This window comes from Pavona decussata, unplaced genomic scaffold (assembly GCF_977016875.1).
Source record: "Pavona decussata unplaced genomic scaffold, jaPavDecu1.1 SCAFFOLD_134, whole genome shotgun sequence".
In the NCBI taxonomy this organism is placed as follows: Eukaryota; Metazoa; Cnidaria; class Anthozoa; order Scleractinia; family Agariciidae; genus Pavona; species Pavona decussata.
The window spans coordinates 4,237,328-4,254,806 of record NW_028145547.1 but is presented as its reverse complement, the minus strand read 5'-3'; the positions used below and the strand labels follow the sequence as shown (position 1 = coordinate 4,254,806).

The window sequence follows — 17,479 nt, the reverse complement described above, 5'->3', positions numbered from 1 at the left end:
TTTGCTTTTTTTTTCTTCTGAAGTAGCGTCTGCATAGAAGAGATGAACACTCTTTTGGTTTATTGTTCACCTCCGAGTTATCTTCCTAACAAAAGCCACTGAAACTCCTGATTCCTTTGAGGCGTAAGAATGTAAGCCGCCTGTGTTTTTAAAATAAATAAGGAAAAAAATGATGGTTTTCTTTCCGCAAACGAATTACTCTCCACCCTTACCCCGGCATTTTCGTCGGATGCACCCTCTGTTAATTTTTTAATTGGCCATAGCTTTTCGAACAACTGGGCTCTGGATTACACGGCAGATGAATATTGACACGCCACATGATCAATTTAATTAAAGCGAAACTCGAAGGAAATTAGTTGTGACCTGTAATCCTTATTAGGAAGGCAAGAGTCAGGTGTTATAATGTAATGACTATTTATAGCGAAGGGCTTTTTCCCCAGACTTTCCGAGAATTCGAAATCAGTCAGGTTGTCTCTTCTCGGAATAGACCTCATTTGCATATTTTGGCCGTGATAAACTCAACTTTATTGTGAGATTTGGCTTTTAGAAAAAGAATTCATCATGTCTCAACCTCAAAAGAAACTAGATTTCGAAAAGATAAAGAAATCACTGCATCATACTTGGGATAAAGCCAAGGCTTTGCTGGCAGCTGTGGTGGTGATGATTGTGGCTGCATGTCTCATTATCTTATTGCTGCAAAGTAAATCAACTGCAAACAAAGGTAAGTGAAGACGACAATTCTCTTTATGTACTTTAGCACAAAGGTTGTGTGCTCAAAGTAATTAATGAAAAATACTGCACTATCTACTCGGCTGTCAGTGCATGCTAAACTCCATTAGGAAAGACTCATGATATGCTTCGCTCAGCATTTTAATATTCTGCATCGGCATGCATATTTGTATCGTATTTAATTTGGCACCTCAATTTACAGCCTTTATCTTATACGATTTCCTTTAAAAAGGGTCGGTAAATTGTATTTGCATTAAAGAAAACCAAGGAAGTACACGATTCAAAATACAAATAGTCGTTTGACCAAAATCTTTGACGTCGTGCCAGTCAGATAGAGCCTCGAGCATTCGGCTTTAAGACCCAAGAAGATAGAACTGTCAAGGTTTCTTTATACAACATTTTCCCAACTGTTTTTGAAGATTTGGTTTTAAGGAATGAATAAGCCATTTTTTATATATGTTAGCTTGGATTTATGTATTTTTCAGGAGCACTCAACTTTAAATCTCTATTTCTCTTTCTCTTTTTCTCTTTAGAATTGAACTTTAAAAAGCTGATATTGTTTACGCTAGCACAGCTTGATCTGTTCGAATTCTTTAGCTGAACGTTTATATTAAGTCGTAGAACATTTTACGGCACAATCAAATTTACGAACTACTGCTAGCTTTCCGAAAATCCCAGCTGACCTTTATATTTGTATTCGAGACGACAGTTGTGCCTTCGAAGGAATTATTTTTTATATGTTACGAAAGTCTGAGGTGATATTTCACCAGATATAACACTTTGACTAGTTTTTTATCACATGTTAATCCGAATTTCGAAGGCAATTTAGGTCGTCCTAACAGATCAGGTAAGAACCGTTGGGTGGTCCGATTTATAGTTGCGAACTCAGGATGATTCAATAAGCCTTGGGTATATTAGCCCGCCGAAATTTTCACCTGTGTGCTAAAATTCAAGATATCAAAAAGATTAAGGTTGTGAAAAACTACCAGGGGTAATTTCGAGGTCGTGACTATCTAGTACATTCATTAGCCCACAATCAAGGAACTTTGTTTGTTGAAATTTTTTTGGCGTATTTCCATGAGACAAACTATAGCTAGACAATGCTAAGATAAGTAGCTTCGATTCATCCCGATTACTTCCTTGCACTTCTTCAATGCCCTATATTTTTCATGAACATCAACAGAAAGCTGGCAGAAACTGTAATAAGTGATAACGTTTTATTGACTGAATCCCATTTACTTTTTCTTTAATTTAGGAAAGATGATAGATGAAAGATGATAGTTGGCGCAACACTCGCCAAGGCGAGTGGGCTCCCTGGATAAATATTATTATTATTATTATTATTATTATTATTATTATTATTATTATTATGTATCTTTGGTTGACGTCCTTGATGGCGCTTTTTGCTGACCCGTCAAAAAGACTTAGCTGACTCCACCGTGAAAGGACTTTTATAATACCCATAATACTTATGCATCAGGAAACCTATTTGATTTGTTGAGCTAGACTAGCAGAGTTTAACATTTAACAGCAATAAATTCTTACGTTGAACTACAGTAATTTTGACAGTTTGATTCCTTTCCGTTCCCAAAACAGATGACGAAGATAAACGAAGCTTGGCCACCACGTTTGACTGCAGACAAAAGCCACTTTGCGATTCCAATGCCACCTGCACGGCAGATACTGTTGAAAAGACTCATTACACCTGTCTTTGTAACAGTGGCTTCCAAGGAAACGGCTTTGTGTGCTACGGTATGAAACTGTTTTTTTTCAATGACAGTAAAAAACTATCAGTGAGATGCTTAAACCGGATTTTACTTTCACATCAAATAGTCAGTATATTTCCGGCATAGTTTCCAATGTGAAAACGAAACATTAACCCTTTTACAAACTCTTTCTATCTTCCAAGACCACAGGTTCAAAACTCTAAAACTCTAAATGGAATCACTGCTAATTATAAAGCCTGATGACTTAGTTACATTTTCAGTAATGTTATGGTCAGCTGCTAAAGACATGAACTTTCACTATCAACTGCAACCGCCAAAATTAAACGAAACGAAAGGCTTCGTTATCACTTTGGTAAATCCCATCACTCCTTTTCTTCAGCCACTTATTTTTAAAGAAATCATTATGTCATGTCTATAAAACTCATTCTTAAACAACTGTCACTGACTTAAATTCCACACAGATATCAATGAGTGCTTATCAATCGAACTACATTCTTGCGCTCCAAATGCTGTCTGTGTCAACACCATTGGTTCTTACAAGTGCAGTTGCCCTCCAGGAACACAGGGAGATGGGAAATCCTGTGGCGATGTTGATGAATGCCGCCTGGGTACAGATAATTGCAGTGCGCATGCCCTCTGCAAAAACACCATTGGCTCTTATGACTGCAGTTGTCTCCAAGGATTCCAGGGCAATGGAATAACATGTGGAGACGTGGACGAATGCAAAACCAACCGTCATAATTGCAATCAGTATGCATTCTGCACAAATGCAATTGGTGGCTACAACTGCACCTGTTTTTCAGGTTTCCATGGGAATGGACATAAATGTCAAGACATGAACGAGTGCAAAAGCAACGCCCATAATTGCAGTAAGCATGGATTCTGCAAAAACAATATTGGCGCCTACAATTGCTCATGTCATAATGGATTTCAAGGTGATGGATGGTCCTGTAAAGATATAGATGAGTGCCAGATGCAAACTGACAATTGCAGCGTGCATGCATTTTGCACAAACAATATCGGCACCTTTAGTTGCATGTGCCGTAATGGATTTCAAGGTGACGGATGGTCCTGCCAAGATATAGACGAGTGCAAGATGCGAACCAACAATTGCAGTGTGCACTCATTTTGCACGAACAATATCGGCGCCTATAATTGCACGTGTCGTGGTGGATTTCAAGGTGATGGATGGTTCTGCAAAGATATAGACGAGTGCAAGATGCGAACCCACAATTGCAGTGTGCGCGCATTTTGCACAAACAATATCGGCGCCTATAATTGCACGTGCCATGATGGATTTCAAGGTGATGGATGGTCCTGCAAAGATATAGACGAGTGCAAGATGCGAACCCACAATTGCAGTGTGCACGCATTTTGCACCAACAGTATCGGCGCCTATAATTGCACGTGCCATGACGGATTTCAAGGTGACGGATGGTCCTGCAAAGATATAGACGAGTGCAAGATGCGAACCCACAATTGCAGTGTGCACGCATTTTGCACAAACAATATCGGTGCCTATAATTGCACGTGTCGTGATGGATTTCAAGGTGACGGATGGTCCTGCCAAGATATAGACGAGTGCAAGATGCGAACCCACAATTGCAGTGTGCACGCATTTTGCACAAACAATATCGGCGCCTATAATTGCACGTGCCATGATGGATTTCAAGGTGACGGATGGTCCTGCAAAGATATAGATGAGTGCAAGACGCGAACCAACAATTGCAGTGTGCACGCATTTTGCACAAACAATATCGGCGCTTACAATTGCACGTGTCATGATGGATTTCAAGGTGACGGATTGTCCTGCACAGATGTAGATGAGTGCAAGATGCAAACTGACAATTGCAGTGTGAACGCATTTTGCAGAAATAATGTCGGTGCATTCAGTTGTACCTGCCGTGATGGATATGAAGGTAATGGATGGTTATGCACTGACATTGATGAGTGCAAGACGGGCACTCACCGCTGTCACGCTCACGCTGGTTGCATCAACTCTCAAGGTTCACACAGCTGCTACTGCAGAAGAGGGTACAGAGGAGATGGGCAAAACTGCAATGGTAATTAAAATTTCAGAAATGACATACGTTTGACTGACAAGCGTGGCATATTCGACACTGTTATACAATTAGTGCTGAAGAATTATATCTGACCTAGTCTAAGAAACACAAGTTTGTTTTCTCAGACTTTGGTTCCCGTAAAAAGAGAGCGTCCGAGGAACTGGACTTAAAAATTCCATATCGATTGCTGTAACTGTTATCCTTGTCTTGACCCTTCTATTCGAGGCTCAAAATATCTTGAAGGTTTCTTGAACCACCTAAGACAATACCAAGATCTGTATTCTTTCAGATCAGCAGAAAGGAATTTCCTGGTAGGTTGCTCAGACGGTCTTTTGGCGGGAACACAAGAACTTGTGTGCTTGTCCTTTATTTTTTTTTTTTTTCGAATATATTGAGAAGTGAAGGCACGGTGGTCGCTCAGATAGTCCATCGTTTTAACTTGATGGTAGTTAGTTGGGAACTCCAATTTCACTTTTCCTGGAGAAAAAAAGTAGGAAAAGCTGGGATAACGTTAGCCTTCTACGAAGACGTTCTTTGGGCTAGTGCCCTTTGATGGACTACAATCCCACTTGATGGGGTGGGGGATACCGGGATCGATACCCTTAGGGTCCCATACTAAGAAGTATACACTAACATCACTATTAATGTTTGGTCACTTGACTCGTGAAGAAAAGTAAATAAATAATTTCCAGTTGTGTGTTGCTTTAAACCGGTTAAAATTAGCAATTATATCAAGTGTAGTTAATGAATCTTTACGATTTATCGTTTTTAGATGTCAATGAGTGCAGTTATGGTTCACACAAGTGTAGCTTGGATGCGCGTTGCATCAACAGCCAAGGATCTTACAGCTGTCAGTGCGTGGATGGATATCGCGGCAATGGAAGATTCTGCAACGATATCGACGAATGTGGCCAGCGGCCTTGCGACCTGAACGCGGCTTGTACAAACACAGACGGCTCGTACATTTGTAGCTGCAATCTCGGTTTCCGAGGCAACGGATTATCATGTTATGATTATGATGAGTGCAAAGCAGCTGTTCACGATTGCCATCAGAAAGCCATGTGTACTAATACTCGGGGCTCGTATCGATGTTCTTGTTCAAAAGGCTACAAAGGAAATGGTAGAGAGTGCAAAGGTGAGTAAGGTCATACAGTTTTAGTTAACTTTTATGAATGTTAAAGGGGAAGCAACATGGGGTTTTTGGTATCTTTTGTTAAAAATGACGAAATAAGACCTTCAATCAGCTGCCACATAGTCCTAGAATACTCGTGATCTGTTCTAGCGCATTTTGGAAGCAAAAATGCAAGAACTTGAAAAACGTTGGCCTAACATTATTCAAGTTTCAATCCATTCTGACCTACTCTGTCTCTGACCAGAGGCACTAATCGACCGTTTTATTGCACTGAACTGGGCAATTATTTTTGTTTCTGTTGAAAGACAAACATTTTTTTGGTTTCTGAAATGAGAGCAAATTTGCATGATATTTCCCCTTTGAGGTTTACAAATGGAGCCGAATAACGGACAATTTCTGACAATTAAAAAAATACAAAACGTTTGGTCCTGAGACTTTCTTCAGTTACAGTGTGTATGTGTATAGCGATGAGAACTACGCTACGTTATTCATTAAGTATTGAATAATTTTAATATTGCCTTCAGTTGGTAATACGTTGGTGGCGAGCTCTGTAATAGTAAGCTTAAATACTACTCGCGCAACAGTAACCGAAACAGTAACCGATTTAGTCTTGGTTACCATTTATAACGAAAAGTAACAATTTCTACCTCTGAAAATTAAACCACATCAAATTACGGAGATTTCGCAATTTTTTCAACGATCAAATTAATAAATACAGGAAGAGTTCTGGTTGGCATTTAACTGTGTTTATTTTATTATTCTTTTGCAGCTTCATCTAGCAGAAAAACTACGCCCTTCAGATTTCTTCTTCTTCTTGTCATGTTCGTGGGTTTTATAATATCGAAGCCTTTTCCCTGTTGACTACAGATCCATGTTTTTTTTTTTCACTTTTTAAAAACTGTTGAGTTTTTAAACACGAATGTAATATTGAACTGTGTTGATAAGAAGGCTTTTGGTAATGGGAACATGACAGCGCTTTGCTGCATTGTACATTTATCTGTCAGACATCCTGAACAACTTACGTTGCAGTCTTGTGCCTAGAGCCGTGCTCAGGCTGTCTGGCAAGCGGTTGGTCGGGAATTCGGAAAAATTCGAAAAAATGTTGTTTTTTTGGGGATTGGCTGCTCCGTAACGGCTTCCATTGTTTTACCGCAGAAAATCCTGCGGTAATAAAAATCTACTACCCCAGAGTTTTCCTGGTGACCAACGGCTGGCAAAAGAGCCTGAGGACTCTGGGCAATAATTTGTATCAGTTTATCAGGTACTGTTCGATTTTTATGTAATAGAGAAAAAAACATTCAGTTAAGATTTAACTGATGGTGTAGAGAATGATAGATTTCAAGTAATGACTCTCTAAAGGGAGTAATAAAGTCGAGAATGCGGCTTAGTATTAAAAGTGAAACATTTTCGAAACATCTTATTCAGTTTCTAGTCTCTACATAATTAATGTTTGTCTTACTCTTGACTAATACTGTTATCATTGTCACTCCGGATTATTAACATTTGATAACTGGTTAAAAGTGGATGGAACAATACCAACATCCAGCTTCGAGAAGCTTTTTTGTGTATTTTTACGTCAGAGAGATTGAGCTCCATTTTGACATTTGCATCGAAGGAGTAACAGATGTAAAATGTTCCTTGTTATCTTGGAAAGAGCATCGATGCATGAGACTGATTAATAAATATTACTGAAACACGCCAATCCGCATCTAAGCAGTTAGACAAGTTGATTTTAATGTAAATCGCATTAACACGTTGCCCTTTTACTCGCCAGATAAGCATTTTTCTGAAAAGTAAAATAAAATATTTTTAATGTGTAATCCGGCCATCAAGTAAGAGTTTTACTTGTACTCTGTATTTGTGACCCAAACGTAACCGAAGCTTTCATGATTTCTAAGAAATTAAACAATGGAAAATTACAGTTCAATCTAATGTAAAGAATATATTTTATGGTCGAGGAGAAGAGGGGGGTGGGGGGGGGGGGGGCATTTACATGACAAGTGCACCACTTTCCAATTCGTCGTAGCTCAACAGATGGATTAGATTGCCTCATCGTTAAACATAGAGTGTTTCTGTAGGGACACGTTCGGCCGACAGTTGCTCCGCGGAAATTTGATGTTCTTTAAACAAATTTCGCGTCATTTCCTTATATGCTAGTTTCCAAGGAGCAACTATCAGACCGATAGCACACTCTCTCCCAGTCTTCCCAAGATGCCTCTTTCGTCCTCAAGCGCGCTTGAGCCGGAGACCGGAAAGAAGTGCGGGGAACGCCACTCTTTCCCTTTTCTTTCTGTTTTCGAGTTTTCGCTCCTCTTTACTTCTGAAAAAGCGTCTGCACATAGGAGAGGAAAACTCCGTTGTGTTTATTGTTCACACGACGCTGTTTCCCCAACAGAAGCCACCGAAACTAGCATTACGAATACAAAGCACACCAATTTGACCTTTGAGGCGTAGGATTGATACAATGCGAGCCGCCTGAAGAAGAAAAGTTAATGTTTTTTTTTTTTTCTTTTTCCGCGAACGAATTACTATCCAACCGTACACCGGCATTTTCGTCGGATGGTCCCTCGGTTAATATTTTTACCGGAGATTAGCTTTAATGGCCATGGGTTTACGAATAACCGGACCCTGGATAGTACCGCAGATGAATATTGACACGCTACCTGATCAATTGAATTATAGTGAGACTCGAAGAAAATTTAGGCTACACTAATATTTCGGATTTCGGATCGATTTTTTGTCCTGGAGCGGTGCTGCGCTTCTTCGGTCTTGAAAGCCGTGAACCGTCACACATCGGATAGGTTTTCGTGACACTTTCTTGAGTCAGAGAATCGAACCGACACGATTGGATTCTGGTGGACAGATGGCGGCGGTTTTGGGCCACTTCAGCTCACACCAGGCCAGAGTATTTTTCACAAGGGCATAAAATGCTATCCAGCATAATGCAAACATAGCTGTAGTTGTTAACTACAATAGAATCCTTATTAGGAAGGCAAGAGTCAGATTTATGATGCAATGACTATTTATAGCAAAGGGCTTTTTCCCCAGACTTTCCGGAATAGACCTCATTTGTATATTTTGTCCGTGATAAACTCAACTTCATTGTGAGATTTGGCTTTTAGAAAAAGAATTCGCCATGTCACAAGCTCAAAAGAAACTCGATTTTGAAAAAGAATTCGTCATGTCACAAGCTCAAAAGAAACTCGATTTCGAAACGATAAAGAAATCACTACATTCTACTTGGGATAAAGTCACCTCACACCCCAAGGCTTTGCTGGCAGCTGTGGTGCTGATGATTGTGGCTGTGTATCTCATTTTCGTATTGCTGCAAAGTAAATCGACTGCAAACAGATGTAAGTGAAGACGACAATTCTATTTACGTTGAGTGTTTGAAGTAATTAATGAAAAATACTGCACTATCCACTCGGATGTATGCATGCTAATTAAATTCCATCAGAAAAGACTGTATGCTTCGCTTAGCATTTTAATATTTTGCTTCCGCATGCATATTTGTATCGTATTTAATTTAAAACCTCAATTTGCGGTCTTTATCTCATATGATTTCGTTTAAAAATGGTCGGCCAATTGTATTTGTATTTAAGAAAACGAAGGAAGTACACGATTCAAAATACAAATAGTCGTTTGACCGAAATCTTTGACGTCGTGCCAGTCAGAAAGTTCGCTTGTGCATTGGGCTTGAACGGTACCCAAGAAGAAAGAAGACAGAAAATTATACAATGTTTTCCCAATTGTTTCCTGATATAAGCTATTTTCTATATATGTTAGCTTGGATTTATGTTTGTATTTTTACCCAACGATAAAATTTAAGACCACAACTACTTCAAATCTCCATCTCTTTTTTAGAAATTGTTTAAAAAGATGTTGTTTACGCTTACTACGCTTAGCACAGCTTGATCTGCTCGAATTCTATAGCTGAACCTTTAACTGTCGCAGAACATTTAACGGCACAGCAGAATTTGTAGCTTTCCGAAAATCCCAGCCGACTTTTATATTCATGATCAGTTGGACTCGAAACGACAATTGTGCCTTCGAAGGAATTATTTTAACTCTTTTTAAACTCTTTAACACTTTAATCCGTATTTCGAAGGCGATTTAGGTCTTCCCAACAGATAGTAAAAACCACTGGGTAGCCCGATTTATTGACGCGAACTCAGAATGAGAAGTAAGCCTTGGGTATGAGCCCTGCGAAATTGTCACCTTTGTGCTAAAATTGAATATATCAAAAAAATTAAAGTTGCGAAAAACTACCAGAAGTAATTCCGAGGTCATGGCTATCAATTACATTCATAGGGTGCATTCCAAGTAAATATCGTTTTTTAATATTTACATGCGACAAACTAGACAATGTTAAGGTAAGTAGCTTCATCCCGAGTACTTCGTTGTACTTCTTCAATGACCTATTATTATACATGTTCAAGCCAAACCGATCGGCAGGAAGCAGAAGCTGTAACTAAGTGATAACTTTTTATTGACTGAATCCCATTAACTTTTTCGTTAATTTTGGAAAGAAAATAGTTAATGCCTCTTTGGTTGACGCCGATGTCTGACCCATCAAAAAGACTTCGCATCACTTTCGTTGTAAAAGAACAACGATCAGTGCTGACTCCTTAAAAGGCCTTTGTTTTAAAATACCCAAGCATGAACCTTATTTGATTTGATTAAATAGACTAGTAGAGTTTAACATTTAACAGCAAAATACTGTTCGGTGGAACTACAGTAAGTTTTACAATTTGATTCGTTTTCTTTTCCAAAACAGATGAAGAAGATAAACAAAGCTTGGCCACCACGTTTGATTGCAGACAAAAGCCACTTTGTGATTTCAATGCCGCCTGCACGGCAGATACTGTTGACAAGACTCGTTACACCTGTCTGTGTAACAGTGGCTTCCAAGGAAACGGCTCTGTGTGTTACGGTATGAAACTGTCTTTTCTTTATTCATCCCCACATCTCCACATAATACATTAGAAAACAATAGTATAAATATAACGTAGATATGGCAAAAAAATAGTCTAACTAATACTTACCCCTGTCTTTGATCACTGACAGTGAGAAAGTGTCCGTTAGATGCTTAAACCGGAATTTACTCTCGCATTAAAAAGTCAGTATTTTTCATAATTTTCAATGTGAAACCAAAACTTCTAACCCCTTCACATACTTTTTCTAACTTCCAAGGCCACACAAGTTCAAAACTCAAAAGATTCTAAATGGAATCACTGATAATAACTTAATTACATTTTCAGTAATGTTATGGTCAGCTGCTCTAAGGACATAAACTTCCAGGACTTCCAGTGTCAACTGCAACTGCCAAAAATTATCATACCACTTTGATTTTAGAAATTTTAGCAATTTTTAAAAAAAAAAAAAAACATTGTTATATTGAAAAAGCTCATTCTTAAACAACGTTCACTGAATTCCACACAGATATCAACGAGTGCTTATCAGTCGAACTACATTCTTGCGCTCCGAATGCTGTCTGTGTCAACACCATTGGTTCTTACAAGTGCAGTTGTCCCCCAGGAACACAGGGAGATGGGCAATCCTGTGGCGATGTTGATGAATGTAGCCTGGGTACAGATAATTGCAGTGCGCATGCCTTCTGCCAAAACACCATTGGCTCTTATCACTGCAGTTGTGTCCAAGGATTCCAGGGCAATGGAACGACATGTGGAGACGTGGACGAATGCAAAACCAACCGTCATAATTGCAATCAGTATGCATTCTGCACAAATGCAATTGGTGGCTACAACTGCACCTGTTTTTCAGGTTTCCATGGGGATGGACACAAATGTCAAGACGTGAACGAATGCAAAAGCAACACCCATAATTGCAGTCACCACGGATTCTGCAAAAACAATATTGGCGCCTACAATTGCTCATGTCATAATGGATTTCAAGGTGATGGATGGTCCTGTAAAGATATAGATGAGTGCCAGATGCAAACTGACAATTGCAGTGTGCATGCATTTTGCACAAACAATATTGGCACCTTTAGTTGCACGTGCCTTGATGGATTTCAAGGTGACGGACGGTCATGCAAAGATATAGACGAGTGCAAGATGCGCACCAACAATTGCAGCGTGCACGCATTTTGCACAAACAATATCGGCGGCTATAATTGCACGTGCCATGATGGATTTGAAGGTGACGGATGGTCCTGTAAAGATATAAACGAGTGCAAGACGCGAAACCATAAATGCAGTGTGCATGCATTTTGCACAAACAATATCGGCGGCTATAATTGCACGTGCCATGATGGATTTGAAGGTGACGGATGGTCCTGTAAAAATATAAACGAGTGCAAGACGCGAAACCATAAATGCAGTGTACATGCATTTTGCACAAACAATATCGGCGCCTATAATTGCACGTGCCATGATGGATTTCAAGGTGACGGATGGTCCTGTAAAGATATAAACGAGTGCAAGACGCGAAACCATAAATGCAGTGTGCATGCATTTTGCACAAACAATATCGGCGCCTATAATTGCACGTGCCATGATGGATTTCAAGGTGATGGATGGTCCTGTAAAGATATAGACGAGTGCAAGATGCTAACCAATAATTGCAGCGTGCACGCATTTTGCACAAACAATATCGGCGCCTATAATTGCACGTGTCGTGATGGATTTCATGGTGATGGATGGTCCTGCAAAGATATAGACGAGTGCAAGATGCGAACCAACAATTGCAGTGTGCATGCATTTTGCACAAACAAGATCGGCGCCTATAATTGCACGTGCCATGATGGATTTCAAGGTGACGGATGGTCCTGCAAAGATATAGACGAGTGTAAGATGCGAACCAACAATTGCAGCGTGCACGCATTTTGCACAAACAATATCGGCGCCTATAATTGCACGTGTCGTGATGGATTTCAAGGTGACGGATGGTTCTGCAGAGATATAGACGAGTGCAAGACGCGAAACCATAAATGCAGTGTGCATGCATTTTGCGCAAACAATATCGGAGCCTATAATTGCACGTGTCGTGATGGATTTCAAGGTGACGGATGGTCCTGCAAAGATATAGATGAGTGCAAGATGCGAACCAACAATTGCAGCGTGCACGCATTTTGTACAAACAATATCGGCGTCTATAATTGTACGTGTCATGATGGGTTTCAAGGTGACGGATGGTCCTGCAAAGATATAGATGAGTGCAAGATGCGTACCCACAATTGTAGTGTGCATGCATTTTGCACAAACAATATCGGCGCCTATAATTGCATATGTCGTGATGGATTTCAAGGTGACGGATGGTCCTGCAAAGATGTAGATGAGTGCAAGTTGAAAATCGACAATTGCAATGTGCATGCATTTTGCACGAACAATATTGGCACCTATAGTTGCACATGCCGTGACGGATTTCAAGGTAACGGACGGTCTTGCAAAGATATAGACGAGTGCCAGATGCGAACTGACAATTGCAGTGTGCATGCATCTTGCAGAAATAATGTCGGTGCATTCAGTTGTACTTGCCGTAATGGATATGAAGGTAATGGATGGTTATGCACTGACATTGATGAGTGCAAGACGGGCACTCACAGCTGTCACGCTCACGCTGGTTGCATCAACTATCAAGGTTCACACAGCTGCTACTGCAGAAGAGGGTACAGTGGAGATGGGCAAAATTGCAATGGTAATTAAAATTTCAGAAATGACGTACTTTTGGCTGACAGGGGTAGCCTGTTCGACACTTTTTTCAATTAGTGCAGGCAGAAGAATTATATCTAACCTAGTCTAAGAATTACAAGTTTGTTTTCTCAGACTTTGGTTCCCGTAAAAAAAGAGCGTCCGAGCAACTGGACGTAAAAATTCCATATCGATTGCTTTAACTGCCATCCTTGTCTGTGACGTTTCTATTCCAGGCTCAAAATATCTTGAAAGTTTTTGAACCACCTAATACAATACCAAGATCTGTGTGTTTTCTTTCAGATCATCATAAAGGAATTTCCTGGTACGTTGCTCAGACGGTCTTTCGGCGGGAACACGAGAACTCGTGTGCATGTCCTTTTTTTTCGAATATTTCGAGAAGTGGAGGCGAGGTGGTCGCTTAGATAGTGCATCGTTTTAACTTGATGGTAGTTAGTTTGGAACTACAATTTCACTTCACGTTGTTTCTCTCCAATTTGATACGAGTGTTTTTACGTGAGAAAATTTAAGGAAAAGGTGGGATAACCTTAGCCTCCTACGCAGACGTTCTTTGAGCTCGAGCCCAAAGAACGGCTCACAGGATAACCTTTGATGGACTACCATCCCACCCGATGGGGTGGGGGATACAATATGCCCCTAGGATCCCATACATAGAAGGATACATTAGCATCACTGTTAAGGTTTGGTCACTTAACTCGTGAAGAAAAGTAAATAAATACGTAATAATTTCCAGTTGTGTGTTGGTTTGAACCGGTTAAAATTAGTAATCATATCAAGTGTAGTTAATGAATCTTTACGATTTATCGTTTTTAGATGTCAATGAGTGCAGTGATGGTTCACACAAATGCAGCTCGAATGCGCGTTGCATCAACAGCCAAGGTTCTTACAGCTGTCAGTGCGTGGATGGATATCACGGTAATGGAAGATTCTGCAACGATATCGACGAATGTTGGCACTGGCCTTGCGACCTGAACGCGGCTTGCACAAACACAGACGGCTCGTACATTTGTAACTGTGATCCCGGTTTCCGAGCCAACGGATTATCATGTTATGATTATGATGAGTGCGAAGCAGCTGTTCACGATTGCCATCAGAAAGGCATGTGTACTAATACTAGGGGCTCGTATCGATGTTCTTGTTCAAAAGGCTACAAAGGAAATGGTAGAGAGTGTAACGGTAAGTAAGGCCATACAGTTTTAGTTAACGTTTATAAACGTTAAGGTTTAAAAATGATGATAGTTAGTTGGGAACTACAATTTCACTTCACGTTGTTTCTCTCCAATTTGGTACGCGCAGAAAAAAAGTAGGAATAGCTGGGATAACCTTAGACTCGTACGCAGACGTTCTTTGGGCTCGAGCCCTTTGATGGACTACCATCCCACCCGATGGGGTGGGGGATACCGCGATAGATATCCCTAGGGTCCCATACTAAGAAGCATACATTAGCATCACTGTTAAGGTTTGGTCACTTAACTCGTGAAGAAAGGTAAATAAATAATAACCGGTTAAAATTAGCAATCAAATCAAGTGTAGTTAATGAATCTTTGCGATTTATCGTTTTAGATGTCAATGAGTGCAGGGATGGTTCACACAAATGCAGCTTGGATGCGCGTTGCATCAACAACCAGGGATCTTACAGCTGTCAGTGCGTGGATGGGTATTACGGTGATGGAAAATTCTGTTATGATTATGATGAGTGCATAGCAGCTGTTCACGATTGCCATCAGAAAGCCATGTGTACTAATACTAGGGGCTCGTATCGATGTTCTTGTTTAAAAGGCTACAAAGGAAATGGTAGAGACTGCAAAGGTGAGTAAGAACATACAGTTTTACTTAACTTTTATAAATGTTAAAGGGGAAGCATCATGGGGTTTTTGGTATCTTTTGTCAAAAATGACGAAATAAGGCCTTCAATCAGCTGCCAAATAATCCTCGAATACTCGTGATCTGTGCTAGTGCATTTTGGAAGTAAAAATGCACTGAGAACTTGAAAAGCGTTTAGCCTAACATTTTTTTAAGTTTCAATCCATTCTGACCTACTCTGTCTCTGGCCAGAGGCACTAATCCACCGTTTTATTTCACTGGAGTGATAATTTTTTTTACAAAACTGGACAATTATTTTTTGTTTCTGTTGAAAGACAAACATGTATTGGGTTCTGAAATGAGAGCAAATTTGCATGATACTTCCCCTTTGGGGTTTACAAATGGAGCCGAATAAAGGACAACGTCTGAAAAAAAAAAAGAATACAAAACGTTTGGTCTTGAGACTTTCTTCAGTTGCAGTGTGTATGTGTATAGCGATGAGAACTACGCTAAATTATTCATTAAGTATTGAATAATTTTAATATTGCCTTGGTTATATGTTGGTGGCGAGCTCTGTACTAGTAAGCTTAAATACTACTCACGCAACAGTAACCATTTATAGCGAAAAGTAACAATTTCTCCCTGTGATTATTAAACCACATCAAATTATGGTTATTTCGCAACTTTTCAACGATCAAATTAATAAATGAAGTAAGACTTCTGGTTGGCATTTAACTGTGACTATTTTATTATTCTTTTGCAGCTTCATCTAGCAGTAAAACGACGCCCTGCAGATTTCTTCTGCTTGTCATGTTCGTGGTTTTTATAAAACAAAGCCTTCCATGTTGACTACAGATCCATGACTTTTTTACTTTTTAAAAACTGTTGAGTTTTTAAACACGAATGTAATATTGAACTGTGTTGATGAGGCTTTTGGTAATAGGAACATGACAGCGCTTTGCTGCACTACATTTACCCTGAACAACTTACGTTGCAGTCTTGTACCTAGAGCGGTGCTCAGGCTGTTTGGCAAGCGGTTGGTCGGGAATTCGGAAAAATTCGAAAAAAAAGAATTTTTCTTGGATTGGCTGCCCCGTAATGGCTTGCATTGTAGTACCCCAGAGCCTTTCCTGGTGACCAACGGCTGGCAAAAGAGCCTGAGGACTCTGGGCAATAATTTGTAGCGGAGCTCCGCGCGCCAAAGGCGCGCGCGCGGGGTGCCCCATTGATAAGAGATTTTGGTAAACCCATGTATGCGAAAGTCATCTGGTGCACATGCGCATTAGATACCATTTCTTAGCTGATTTGCATATCACACTTCATCCGCAAGTCTCGCGCTGAGAAGCGCATCCATTGAAAAATCTAAACAAACCTTGTCGAGTCGCAGTGTTTCCCGGTCAAAATTATTATAGTGATTGTAGACCTAATGTCATATTAGAACACTCATTTTCTTGATACCATGGAAAATTTACCGATGGACTTGTCCAGGGAAAGCCAAACGTCGACGAATACCTCCGAAGTCGAAGAATCTCAATTATTTAATTGTTTATTTCGGTATCCGGTCGTGTGAAAAAATTATCTTAGCTGTTTCTACGTTTCACAGAGTTTGCATAAGAAGCAAATTGAGTTCAAATATTAACGAATCGCCTGAACTGCAGTGTAGCGAAACGACTTTGTAGCGAAACTACCGGTAAGCTTTATTTCTGCTTTCAATGATATATTTTGCGTTTATTATAATTTCGTTTCTACAACTTCGAATTCTCCGTCATCTACATTTAGGAACCAAACCCATGTCATTACAAGAACGCTTGCTCGACCCGTAGAAAACAAGGTTCTAATAGAGGCTTTCCTTGTCGAGGAGATAATCGACTGTGTACCGAAGCTTGTCTTCTTCTAAGCTCCAAACCAAGTAGCTATGACGCGAAGTTCGAATCGTTTACGAAGATTCCTTCCGGACGAAGCTTTCGCCAGGTTGAGAAAATGATATTTTCCAAATATATGTAATGGAGATTTGTTCTCCAGTGTTTTTGATTGATTTCTCTCGTTATATGGGCCAACGCAGGCGATTTTCTTCCGCCCGGCGCCTTTACGTTTCCCACCTCTTCTTTTCATGTTCCGTTGGAGACGCGATCCATGCTGTTTTCAACCAAATATGATAAAATAATATCATAGGATGAGCAAAAGCATACTCAGGAACAGATTTCCAGTAAAAGATTAAAAATCCAATAAAACACTGGGAAGACTGAAGCGGATTTCTAGATGTATTCGACGTGTACTTTTGATTTGGGGTTATGGTGGACGTTTTTCAAAATTGACAAAACTAGTGTCCAGGTCAGCGCGGTCACAAAGGTG

At 40.0% G+C, this 17,479-nt stretch overlaps 1 protein-coding gene across 1 annotated transcript; it reads left to right on the top strand.

The window, feature by feature from the left end:
* The first annotated feature begins 422 nt into the window (after nucleotides 1-422).
* LOC146467840 (uncharacterized) lies at nucleotides 423-16,053 on the top strand. Its single transcript, XM_085125650.1, has 11 exons — nucleotides 423-721; nucleotides 2,326-2,481; nucleotides 2,918-4,519; nucleotides 5,292-5,654; nucleotides 8,741-9,004; nucleotides 10,429-10,584; nucleotides 11,094-12,059; nucleotides 13,044-13,310; nucleotides 14,138-14,500; nucleotides 14,888-15,133; nucleotides 15,891-16,053. The coding sequence occupies exons 1-11, from the start codon at nucleotides 562-564 to the stop codon at nucleotides 15,974-15,976; spliced, it is 4,629 nt and encodes a 1,542-aa protein (XP_084981776.1). The 5' UTR covers nucleotides 423-561; the 3' UTR covers nucleotides 15,977-16,053.
* The last annotated feature ends 1,426 nt before the right edge of the window (nucleotides 16,054-17,479 follow it).

What these genes read in the sequence shown, in the direction of transcription:
- LOC146467840 (XM_085125650.1), top strand. Translation starts at nt 562, where the DNA reads ATGTCTCAACCTCAAAAGAAACTAGATTTCGAAAAGATAAAGAAATCA. An exon ending in TAAATCAACTGCAAACAAAG is followed by an intron (nt 722 to 2,325) that starts GTAAGTGAAGAC and finishes TTCCCAAAACAG; the next exon opens with ATGACGAAGATAAACGAAGC. An exon ending in AAATGGTAGAGACTGCAAAG is followed by an intron (nt 15,134 to 15,890) that starts GTGAGTAAGAAC and finishes ATTCTTTTGCAG; the next exon opens with CTTCATCTAGCAGTAAAACG.